The sequence below is a fragment of the Thalassophryne amazonica genome, chromosome 23 (genome assembly GCF_902500255.1).
Source record: "Thalassophryne amazonica chromosome 23, fThaAma1.1, whole genome shotgun sequence".
Classification (NCBI taxonomy): Eukaryota; Metazoa; Chordata; class Actinopteri; order Batrachoidiformes; family Batrachoididae; genus Thalassophryne; species Thalassophryne amazonica.
Genome location: NC_047125.1, coordinates 21,595,874 through 21,608,543, shown reverse-complemented (window position 1 = coordinate 21,608,543; position 12,670 = coordinate 21,595,874). Strand labels below are relative to the sequence as shown.

The following is a 12,670-nucleotide window of genomic DNA, read 5'->3' as shown; positions in this document are numbered from 1 at the left end:
ACTTTAAACTGTCCTTAGGTGTGCATGTGGATATAGTGATACTGAAATAAAAAAAAAATAATAATAATAATATATATATATATATATATATATATATATATATACACGTCAAAAAATGGATACATGATCTTTTCTAAGTCATTGAATATGTCTTGGGTTTAACTTGTAACAGTTGTTAAATATAAACGGTAAATGTGTCTTGAGTAAGTAGCTGGGGGTGGGGGGGTCCTCGACGTCCAAGGCCAAAACGCCCTCAAAACACTTCAAATTACAGTGTGCTAACTTCATTACGGTAAGACGATATTAGTTTATATTGTGGTAAACTTATTTTTCTCCAAACGCAAAGCGCATGTTTAATTTTAAAGAAAAAACACTATCATTCTGCTTTTTTTAATCATTCGGCAATAGTCACGCTGGGAAGCTTCTTTTTAAATTTTATTAATGGCATGTAATGCTAACTGCCCGGCTAGCTCAGTCGGTAGAGCATGAGACTCTTAATCTCAGGGTCGTGGGTTCGAGCCCCACGTTGGGCGATAGCATTTTCTTAGTTTTATATTTTTATGCAACTGCAATCATAAAATTACATACATTTAAAAAATGCTCGTAAATGTAGTGGAAAGACTTGACTGAATAAGTAAATCGTTCATTAGCAGGGTGCTGATGTTGACAAACATTTAGCCACTTGGCTAAATGCTCGACATGAACATAATGAAAGACTTCATTCAGAGCAGAAAAGTAAAATTATGACGAAATGAACAAGAAATCGTGTATTAGAGGATCAGAAAGCGTGTCCCTGGGTGGGCTCGAACCACCAACCTTTAAATTAACACTGATTTATGACGGTGTTTGTGAGAACATAATACACACGGTAGTGATCCTGCTTTGTAACAGTAGGACAACAATCATGACTTTTTTAAGCTTATTTATTATGTAAGGAAATGTGATAACAACGTTCGAGTCCCACCACTGCAAAACATGGGAGTGTTCATTATGTTTTGAAAAGGTTATTATTGTTACTGGAGATTATTGGATCATTTATTTTAAAATCTTCTCTGTTATATACATTGGTATAAGAAATGTTGTTCCTAAGGTTCCTGGTTTGAGTCCCAGTGTTTGAATTACAATTACAGAGGGCAACACAAGAAATCATAAAACATATTTCCATTTTGGTCCCCCGCGGGGAAAGAACTAATAAAAATCAGAAACAAGGCATACAATATATGATAGATGACATTTAAATGGCAGATAGTGTGAAATTACTTGGAGAACGTCTGTCAAAATGAAATTAATAATACATAAAATCATCATGTCTTGGTGGCTTCCCTCATCAGCCTCTCCGGACACATTTGTCGTGTTTATTTCTTAATGAATTATGTCAATTATGTCCATGAAGTCCAAGGCATATTCATTGACAAGTTCATGTGTTCCTGCTTGGCTGTGTTGGCGGGCAGCATGGTGACTTAGTGGTTAGCACTGTTGCCTCACAGCAAGAAGGTCATGGGGTCGATTCCCACCTGTGGCTTTTCTGTGTGGAGTTTGCTTGTTCTCCCTGTGTTTATGTCATTCCCTCTGTAGTGCAGCAAATAACTGAAACAAAACTTCACATGGTGATACAAGCACCAAATCCAGCACAAATTCTCCTTCAACATTACTCTTTTGAAAGAACTGATGGGCCACTTGAATTTTCAATAGGTAGCCACGTAGGGGTCAATTGAAGAATTACACAGGGTAAAAATATAAAAATGCTCCAATCATATTGAAAACTATACCACATTATTTGTCTGATCATAAATATTCCAAAAAGGTATAGTCTGGACTATCTATGACTGAATGTTATTTAGTTATGGGGTAAAAACCTTAAGTATGGTGACATAGGTCAATTTTAGTTTGTACAGGGGTCAAAGGTTAAAGTTGCTCCAATTTTAGGAAAAATGGTGCAAATTGTTGATTGAGCTACTTGGATTAATAAATGAAATAGTTTTGACTGTGTTGAATGCTTGGTCTGCAAGGTAAAGGTAGAGCAATGTTGACGTCCACTGGATTCTATGACGTGACATACGTATGTTACCCTGTAACATGATAACTAAGCATGCCACATAGTGCAAACTATTCCTTTTTAAAACCCTATTTAACTCAACCAATAATTTGCATCACCTTTGAACAAAATTGGAGCAACTGTAACTTTTGACCCCTGCACAAACTGAAACTGAACTTTGTCACTATTCTTGTTGTTTTTACCCCATAACTCTATAGAAATCAGTCATAGATATCCAAACTATACCTTTTTGGAATCTTTACAATCAGACAAATAATGTGGTATAATTTTCAATATGATTGGGGCATTTTTGATTTTGACCCCTATATAATTCTTCAATTGACCCCTACATGGCCGCTTATTGAAAATTCAAGTGGCCCGTCAGTTTTTTCAAAAGAGTCATATCTAAGGTGTACTTTTGCCAAATTTGGTGTTTGTATCACCATTTGAAGGATTCCTCTGTAAATATTCTGTTATCTGCTGCACTACTGGGTGCTCTGGCTTCCTGACATGCAGGCGAATTAGAAACTTCATAATTGTCAATGTCTCCCTTGTAAAAGAGATCTCGATCTCAATGGGAATAACCTGGTTAAATAAAATACAGTTGTCTGCTTGATGGCTTTCCGTCGGGTTTGGTAATCTTGGACTCTTATGGCCTGAAGCAGCCTGATCATTGACTTGCTTGTGAAGTATCTCCAGCTGACTTTCAGCAGGGTGAGCATTAGTTTGGAGCGGTCACTCAATTCCATTTTCACTGCAAGAATTAAATTTCCAAACCAAAAATTGCTCTGGAATGTCCTGCAGGTGGCGCACTACAGCACATTTTCCCCAGCAACAAAATGGAATTTTAATCACTGATGTCAGCTCTTGAATAGTGTGCTTGCTGGCAGTGAAGTCAGAAGGTCTTCAACTTGTTACCTGTTGCTGATAAATCACATCATCTGCAGGTGGATTTGTTGTCTCTAAAAGTGAACACCAGAGAACACACTCTTCCATTATCAGGGATGTGATTTTTCCAGAGATTTATTAATATCCTCAGACTCTGTCACTTCCAGCGGCAGTGCTCCGAGGTTTGTCACTGCATGACTGTTGTTGCTAAGTAACTTGAAAATGTCTGTACCAGCTGTCAGCATCTCACGATCGCACCTAAAGAGAGCATGAACACATGTGACACTTTGTACAGCTGTGATTTTGAACCGACTCACAATTCATCCAGACAAAATTATGCTTTTATCTCATGTTGGTATAGCTTCTGACAACACAATTTTTTTTTTTTAAGTTAAAGTTCTTTTTCTCCTCTAAATTTGACTTGTTGCTTGTCATAGATGTCATTTATTGCACTGGGTGCACTCATGCATCCTGCTGGTACTTTTTATGGACTTAGTCCAGCTGGAGACGTGATAAATTCATCACCACATTTCCTAGAAATAGCAACATTGTTCTTTGGCAGTTTGTGTCATACTACAAAATGTCTTGGGTGGGGAAGGGTGGGGGAAAGGTAGTCTTTACCCACAGGGGTACCCCAAGTATCCATGCTTGGAACACTCTGCTTTTCTCTTTACAATACTTCATCTTCCAATATTGTTCACGCTTATGGTTTTTCATAGCCTTGCTCCTGTCTGATGGCACTTAAGTCTGTCTATCCTTGCCACTGAACACTCTGGAGTTCCTGCATAGATCCACATCTACCTTTGGGGGATCTAACAGTTGACCAGAGACTGTCACCTTCAACTTTCTTAAAGAACTCAATTTCACAACAACCAGGAAGTTAACCCATCATCTTTTGTTAAATTCTTAGACAGACCCTGAGGTCCATTGGTGCCCGTGCTTATCCTCACAACTTACTTTTTTAGCCAAGGCCAGCACCTGTTAACATCTGGGTGGACTGGAACAACACAGATTAAGGGTCTTGTTCAACAAGAACACAGGATGGCAGCATGGCCAGGCATGGAACCCAGGTCTGTATAATGTCAATCTCACTAGCTAATTATTACTTTCAACTTAAGCCTGGGATCATGTGCTGGTGTTGCACATTGGCACATCCATGACATCACAAAACCACCATGTGTCCTGGATGGCAACCACTCAGGTAGACAACCAATCCATCCCCACCTCTCGAAAGTAACCACCTGTCTGCTGCCAGGTGAAGTGTGGGCATGGCCTTGGCCTTCTCCAGCTGTTGGAGTCCTCAACCCTGAGGTACCGAAGGGCTCTTTCTTTTGATAATATTGAGGAGGTTTTGCGGAAATCCCTTTAAACCATCAAGTCAATGCTAATGCAAATCTACATGAACAAATGCTTAAATTAAAAATTACAAAATAGCAAAATAAGGCTTCAGGCACTATTTAACACAGAATGGAAAAAAAGGCTGTGGAGAAATCTCCAAAGAAAGCCCTCCCCATGACATTTCCTTCTGCCGCCTGTGGACAGGTGCACGCTTTGACTTCCACAGCCCAGCAATCAACTGGGCGAGATTATAAAAATATCCATTAAAAACAGATCAGCATCCGGCTCAAAACCTAATCAACCGCTCCTTAGTAAAAAGCTTTGCCTCTCCATTAAATTTAATTGAAATCGGAGGTGAGAAGTCATAACATCGGAAAGAGCCGAGCCGAACCGAAGGCGGCACGAACTCCCCCTCCCTCCCTCCCTCAGTCGGTGTGGTGCAAAAGCAGCCATGTTGCCGTGAGCTTGTTCCGGTATCGGGGCTGGATCGTGCGCAAATTCAGCCAGGATTCGGGTGCAGCTCCTCGTCTCTCCGTCTCTCTCCGTGTCTCCCCCACACATCGCACCTCCCCTGAAGAAAAGCCACAGTTCAGCGATCATGGATTTGACGACTTGATGATTCCTTCTCCGGTCGGCCAGTGAAACACGTCGCAGCCGTCGGTGTACCGACAGGACGGACTGGTTTATCGCCACACTGCAGTGCAGCGCTGGTGGACGACCTTATTCCACTCACGCAACAGGGGGAAGAGCACCGGTGGGTTCCGTGGATATTCGGGTCTTTGGGTCGCTCCGGAGGAGAAGCTAACCAAGCTAGCTTCGCTGAGAAACCCTGAATTAGCTTGCTGCATGGGCTAACGTCGGCCGGATAGCTAGCCTGTGTGATTAGTATTTTTCGCCCGCTATGTGCCAGTTTCACACGACGTTTCTTCTCTTTTTTTTCGGACTCTCAAACTCTGGATATCTCGCCGGGAGGAATTGTTTTGTTCGAGTCGGGAAGGTCGACACCTCGCCGGGGAGAAGTTTTGGCCTGAAAGTTTGTCGACCTCAGACCTGGTTTTAATTACTATCAAAGGAGGACTTCTTTTTTTTTTCAAAATTACACAAGGGAAAGAAAAAAAAAAAATCTCGTTTCATGTATTTTTTTCCGCATGCTAACCACGTCGTTTAAAACAAGCGTTGGCCAAGTTTTGTTGTAGCTAGCTGTGCTAGCCGACTGGCCCAAACGGCAAAACGACGCTGGACAACCTTCGGTACTGACCAGTGTTAATTTGGAACTGAATGTCCTCACGCCTAGACACAGACAAAAGGCTACACTTTTTCCTCCTCTTGTTTCGTGGTTGTTGACAAACATGGGAGCTGCGCTTGGTGCTAGCTAGTTTTGAAGCTAGCTTGCTAACTCGGCCAGCCGCTGATGTGGGATTCAACTTGTTGATTCACGGGCTAGCTGTGGTGCTGCTAGCTGGCTAGCACTGGACCGTTTTCCTAAGACAGTCAGCTGCACAACTTAAATGCACAATAGACACTGAAGAATTGCTGCTTTTCCCCCCATTGCTCTTCCCCTTCCTTTTTTTTTTTGAAAAATGTCAACAAGACCCCCACTGGTGCAAGTCATTGAAAACTCAGCTGGACAGGTAAGATTCAGCTTTGAGCTTCCAAACTCTTAACACACTTTTGATTGTCTTTTAGGCCTTTTTTTGGCTTTCTACAGTCTGATTCTTTGCCACTTTTCCTCCCTTTTTCTGTCTTTGCCACCCAGCAGTGATTCACCACATTGCCTACCCACTCACAATGGATTTCCCATTGCTAGCAGAGAACAAATATAGGTTTCTGTTTAGTCTGTGTGTTAGGGCATATCCTCCTACTCGACTGTTCATCACTTTGACCTGCTGTAGTACAGAAAACCTTGTTGGGCAGTTCCACATAAATTCATCCATTGGTTATGATTATAGATGGCAAAGCAGAACATCAATAAGTTTGTCTTATTTCACTCAAGTGCATAATGGTCATGGGCGCATTGATAATAAGTGGCAACAGCGTATTGTTAGAAAAAATGGGTGTTGACCCCATGTCAACCAGGCATTATAATGGGGAGCAGTGAATTTGGGGGAAAAGGTGTTTTTTTTTGTTTTTGTTTTTTTTTTTTTTACTTTTGAGAAAGAATGCCAGTACCCAAAACGGCAGTGACATACATAGCAACACATTCCATTAACACAGCAACAACAGAATTTTCAACAAAATATCAGAATACATTATTATTGCTTGTCCTTTCATATTAAACTTACAACCTCAAATAAGAAAAGTTGGGTCGGTTGGGGCAGGGGTTGTGATGTTAAAACATTTTCCAATTTCTAATGTTGTAATATAGGTGTTTTGGCATCGAGCACACCAAGCAATGAATTCTTTGAGGTGATATTTTGTTCCATTCTTTTTTCCAAAATCTTTTAAGGTGTACAACAGTACAGGGTTGTCATCGTTACATTTTTCGTTGTGAAATTTTCCACATATCCTCTTTTGGGGACAGGTCAGGACTGCAGGCACATCAATCCAGTACCTGTATCCTCTTCCACAGTCTTGCCTTTATGTGTGCAATAATGTGATTTTGCATTGTCTTATTTTAAAATAAATGTACGTCCCTGAAAAATCATCTTGAAGACAATATATGTTGCTCTATGTCGGTGTGTTTTTCTGCATTAATGCTGCGACCACAAAATTGAAAATTACCTTTGCCAAGGGCACTGATACAACCCTATGACAGGCCCTGGCTTTTGGACTTGTTGCTGGCAAAAGTCTGGATGGTCCTTCTCATCTTTAGTCTGGAGCACACAGCACTCATTTCTTCCAAAAAAGATCTCAATACTGATTTTTCTGACCACAATACATGTTTCCACTGTGCAACGGTCCAACCCAGAGGCCTCTGAACCCAGAGAAGTTGATGCCACTTTTGGACAAGATCAACATAAAGTTTCTTTCTTTTTTTTTTTTTTTTTTTTTGTGCAGTAAAATTTTAAGTGGCATTTGTGAATGTAACTGCATATTGTGGCGATTGACCAAGGTTCTTGATGCATTTCCATCTGAGGGATCAGACCACAGGTGCTCAGTTTAGGCTTCCACTCTTGCACTTTACACACTGAAATTCCTCCTTCTGGGATCATTTAATGATCCATTATCAGGGTGAAATATGCAAATTCCTTCCAATTTTCTTTGAGGAACATTGTTTTGAAAGATTTCAATAATTTTCTCTAACATTTGTTGACAAATGAGATCCTCCGCCCATGTTTGCTCCACAAAGACTCTGACATTCATGGACACTGCTTTTGGACCAAATCAAGAATACAATCACCTATTGACATCAACTGTTTGAAATAACATCATTTAAGTATTTATTTATTTTAAATCTTGTCAGTGGCCCAGAATGATCCTATCCCAACTTTCTCTGGAATGTGTTGCAGGCCTTAAATGCAGCAGTAGATGTATATTAAGAAATTAAATTTGAAATTTTCTATGTCCTCCCAACCTTGGCTGATTTGGTGTTCAATGTTAACTTGTGTTTGTCGAGATGTCCCCACTGGCGGCTACACATGATGCAACTACAAAATAGAAAATAATAAAACAAACATACTCATATTTTGATAACAGGATGGGCAGTTCCATAGTTTGTATAAATTATCTACAGTAGCTACTGCGGACAGTGCAGTGGCCAAGCAGTTACTTTACTACTTTGTAGATCAAAAGGTTCCCAATTCAAGACCACCACTGTTCATTCCCTGTGCAATGTGGCGTTGCATTAAGAAGGGATTCCAGCGTAAAAAACTTGTGCCAAATCAGTATGCAAATCCATCTTTGATCTGCTGTGGCGACCCAGGGTGGGAGAAGCTGAAAGAACTATATATATACAGTGATAATTGTAAATGCAAAAACACTCTGGTATAATAGCAATAGTAAGGTTAGAAATTAGACCCCAGGTATCTTGTTTGAGGCTATTGCTGATAGATTAGGAATATGTATGCCTTTCCAGTTTTATTGTTGAGTCTTTTCAAGTTCTTATTCAAATGCTCACTTGTAAATGTTGAATTTCAAGATGTGTTGTTCAGTATGACCCTCAGGCATTTGTGCTGCATTCCTCACAAAGAAACGGACGCATCTTTTATCAAACCATTGAAAATGCTAATGGCTATATGAGGAAGAAGCCTTGAGGTGAAGCTTTCAGTCTGTGTGTAGTTATCGCTTTCTTTAACATTGCAAGAATAGACAAATAATAAAGTGGTATATATATTTTTGTCACAGTTGCTAAACATAATGCATTTGTCTTTATTTAAATTGAAATGCATGTGTGTTGTCACAAATTGTCCACAGTTTGATCATTTCATATTGTGATCGATCCAGATCTGGTTGGTTGATGTAATCTAGTGCCGAGTTGATGCAGCCGAACACCACAATACAGTGAGGGACGTAAAGAGCGACATGAAAAGGACGCAAAAAATTAAACATGTTTAATTTAATTAAACATGTTTCTTTTTTTTTTTTTCTACGTTAAGCACAGGACTCGGAAAGAAAGTACTTTTCTCGCAAGTTGAGGCAACTTAACGGTACTTAACGTGGCTGGATGCCACACCCACACAATATAGCGTTACCCAATGCCAATTTATGATTTCTGCTGTGCTCCATTGTTGCCGAGTTATAAATCACACAGGATTGTTGTTGAAGTGTTTATACTGTGTACACAATGCAGTAAAACTATAACAACAGAGGACATAGAGCTCTAAAAAAACTGCTCATTACAGTCTGGCTGCAGCTCCTCACCTTCTCAAGTTCTGTCACGATTGTGTTAAATAAAGTCCATAGGTCCTGCTCACAGGCTGATTGCCAGAGACAGGACATGTCCTCAACCAGTATACTCCTCACGGAGGACATCTGCACGTCCACTCAAGGACTGTTCGTGCGCGCAAACGCCGGCTGCAGCTCCGCAGACACAGGAAGAATGATAAACTAGAAGAGAAATCAGCGCACAGGCCTGCAGCGCTGCACAAGAAGAAACATAAACTAGAGAAATCAGAGCGCACACCTGCTCATTTTACAGTCACCTCATGTGGATTGATTGATTAACAGCCTGTGGGGATATTGTTAGGAAACAAAAAAACAAGCCTCCAAAGATGAAACTGGGGTGTCAATGCTGCCTCTAGGTGAATAACAGGAGGAATGACAGTGTCAGGCCTGTGACATGTCCAACACAGGACAGAGGTCTTGTTTTGGACAGGAATTTGTTTTTCTAAGTGGCACAAATAATTTGTTTGGCATCTTATTGTTTTGTAAATAGTTATACAAAAAAACCCCCAAAAACAACAGCTTAAGCATTTCCTGCGTTTCAATGTAAATAGTTGTATATAACTTTGTTTGCTACATTTGTGCACATTTTTGAAATTTACAAATTATTTATATTTATAAGTTATAAAAATGTTAAACATGTTTATGGTTTTCACAGTAAAAAAAACAAAACAAAACACTTTTTCTATTTGGATTTTGTGTTTTGTTTTTTGTTTTGTTTTTGTGTGAATTTCGGTTCACTTTAATATAGTATGTCAGAATGAAAGAAAAACTGTAAAGTCACACAGGTGAGGTTGTGCTAAAAAATGACACCAAACAAGGCAAAGTAAACCATTTTTTAAGGTAAAGTATGAAGGTGAAACCAAAAGTAGTCAAAAACACCCAATTATACCCTGGACTCTAGAGGGTTAATAATTGTATGTTTATAGTATGTATTAATCTTTCTCAGAGGAAAACACAGCCATTGCTTTGATTTACTTGGAATGTGAAGCAATGGGCTTTCCATCATTTATGTATATTTTTTTTTTAAAGAAAATTTGTTTAAATTCACAGTGTAGCATAATGGTGATCTTTGTGTAGCAGCAAGCCAAAAGTTTGATGTAAGCCTTAATAATGTTGTTGTCAGTGCTGATAATCTGAAGTATTCAAGAAGAACTTGCATGCAAAGCCTTACAGTAACAATAGCACAATAAGGAAAAACAATGACCAAACATGCTGTCGAAACAAAGACAAGGAGTCCGAACATCACATGTTAATCCTCCTTGTGTAAAGTATAAGATAAGGTAAGAGCACATCTGTTTTTTCCAGCCAATCAGGAAATCTCATGATGGTGTGGGCTCAAAAGTTCAAGGATTTATCTGCTTTCTTCCTTGTTTGTGCAAATAAAATTGCATGGCGGATGTTAACTGTTCATACCGTTTGGTGTGTACCCGTGGACATGCGAGCGTGTTTTACAGTCATTGTTTCCATACCTTGTGTATGTAGAAAGGTGTAGCCAAACATTTTTAACCAAACATACTTTCACATGACAACATCCTTACCTGTAATTAAGTTCAGAAAGGACACTGGCATGTTCAGATGGTAGATGTATAACAGACACTTGCAACATTAATCTTCATCTTCAGGATTGCAGACAAATTGATCCATTTTCCTGCTTTGTGCTCTGATAGTTTCCACCTAAGGACCCATGGCAGTTCCATTGTGTCATGGATGCGGTGAAGCGTTGTACCAGTGCATGCTCTCAGACTTGACTTGATAATCGTGTGCAGATGATGAATCTCACTTAAATAGTAGTGGTGCTGTTTAAATGTTTGACATTTGAATAATTGCAATAAGGAAATGCCATAAGAATCAGTGCTTTCTTGAAATGGAAATCTTTAATTTGTTCATAAAATAACTTACTTCTGTGCCTGTTGCTTCAAATGGACGATGCAGCTGCTCGCCACACCCACACTCCCATGAGAGGGGCGTCTCTCTATCTCTGTCCCACTGACCATGTGGGTCTCTTACATGAAGTGCAGACCGACTTAATTTTGTCCATGTTTGACTGACCCGACAGGAGTTAATATTCACACTTAAGATGCATATGCCATGTCATACAAACCTGAGTATACAGGTCGGAATGTTTCTCGTGGGAGGAGAATTTCTGTACACACATTTGTTGAATTGAGAGGATGATGTAAAATTTCAACCTTATGAAAGACAAAGATGGCTGTCGGCTTGCTGTAGTGTTGTCTGAGTGAGCTGTTGCACATCTCGCAGGATGTAGTTAGGGTAATGTGGAAGAAAATTTTGGAACCGCGACTGGCATTCAGACTGGGTTTGTCGGCAAAAGGTCATGGATGACATGTACACAAACACGGGCTGTATGGAGCAAGGCTGTGGTTAGTTAGTGTTTTTGAAATCTCTGTTATGTTGCCATGATGTGGATTCTGCAGTACAGCTAATACCATGGTGTTCTTTTAAATGTCTGTCTCTCGCTCTTTTTCTTCCTCTCTCGCTATTTAAGTGCTGCGCAGACTTATAACTTTTGGGAAACAGATTCCTTTCAACTGTAAAATAAATATCATCAGCGATGCTCACACACAGGATTTTAATGGAGACTTTTCCCCTTTTAGTGGACGGAATCTCTGTTCAGCTCCTCCTCGGCTGCACAGTGAACTGGAGCTTTACAGCCTCGGGACAGTGAAGCGGCTAACTTTTTAGCACACGTTTTCACCAACAATTCAGTTAATGTTTCAGAAAATCCATGCTCGGCAAACAGACAATTTGAAGCCGAGAGCCAGGCAGAAACTTGCCGCTAACCGCAGCTGGAACACTGCGGAATAGAGCTCTCTCAAACAGCCCAGCTTTAGAAAACCTTCCCCTCTCCTCCTCCCGCTCCACAGTAAACAGAGAGCAAACAACAGTAGTTGAGAGGGTTCTCGGTGGCTCTTCTCCGGTATCGGAAAATGTCGCAGGTTGGATCGGTATTTTTCGATTTGTGAATTACTTCTGGGGTCAGATCGGTTCCATCTCTAGCTACAAAGCTCTGTGCACTCTGTTGTTGTTATTAGTTTTGGCATTAATGTGTGAATAAAAGATTGAGCGACTGACATTACATTTTCTCCTGTGTACTCTCAACTTCATCAGAAGGCCTCAAAATAATACGAGGAACAAAATAGATTATTTCCAGAGTATTTGATATTGTAACAGAGTAAAGATGCGCGGATCAGCCCTGACATCAGTCGAACGTACTGTTAAAAATACATCATCCACCTCCACCTAAAAGTTTTATTTGATTTAGATATCTGCACCCCAACTGATCATCATTAAAATTGTTCTAATTCTCAGTGGGCTGTTGAAGTGTAACTCGCATTGCAAAATTTTGCGGCTCTGTATGCAGATAATAAATAAATATAAATATCTGGCAATGTAATGGGACACGTATCGTGCCTGTATGAGAAGTGTTCAGATCACTGCTGCTACCTCTCTGTTTTTTTTTTGTTTTTTTTCTTGCAGCCGCATGACACCACAAATCTATGATGTGTTTCACTTTAAAGAATAAAGTTTTAAATTAGTTTTCATGAAATTTAGTGCAACCTTCAC

General features: G+C 40.0%; 1 protein-coding gene and 1 non-coding gene across 12 annotated transcripts in view; both read left to right on the top strand.

Annotated features, from left to right (window-relative positions):
- Nucleotides 1-460: 460 nt before the first annotated feature.
- On the top strand, nucleotides 461-533 carry trnak-cuu. Its single transcript has one exon. It is a non-coding gene; the product is annotated as a tRNA-Lys (tRNA).
- A 4,176-nt stretch (nucleotides 534-4,709) lies between these two features.
- Nucleotides 4,710-12,670, top strand: part of mark2b (MAP/microtubule affinity-regulating kinase 2b) — an 89,380-nt gene continuing 81,419 nt past the window's right edge. For all 11 annotated transcript variants that reach the window (XM_034164795.1, XM_034164794.1, XM_034164786.1 and 8 more), the window contains exon 1: nucleotides 4,710-5,892. In XM_034164795.1, coding sequence (XP_034020686.1) covers nucleotides 5,842-5,892 — 51 coding nt within the window. In that variant the 5' untranslated portion in view covers nucleotides 4,710-5,841. The remainder of the gene's footprint in view (nucleotides 5,893-12,670) is intronic.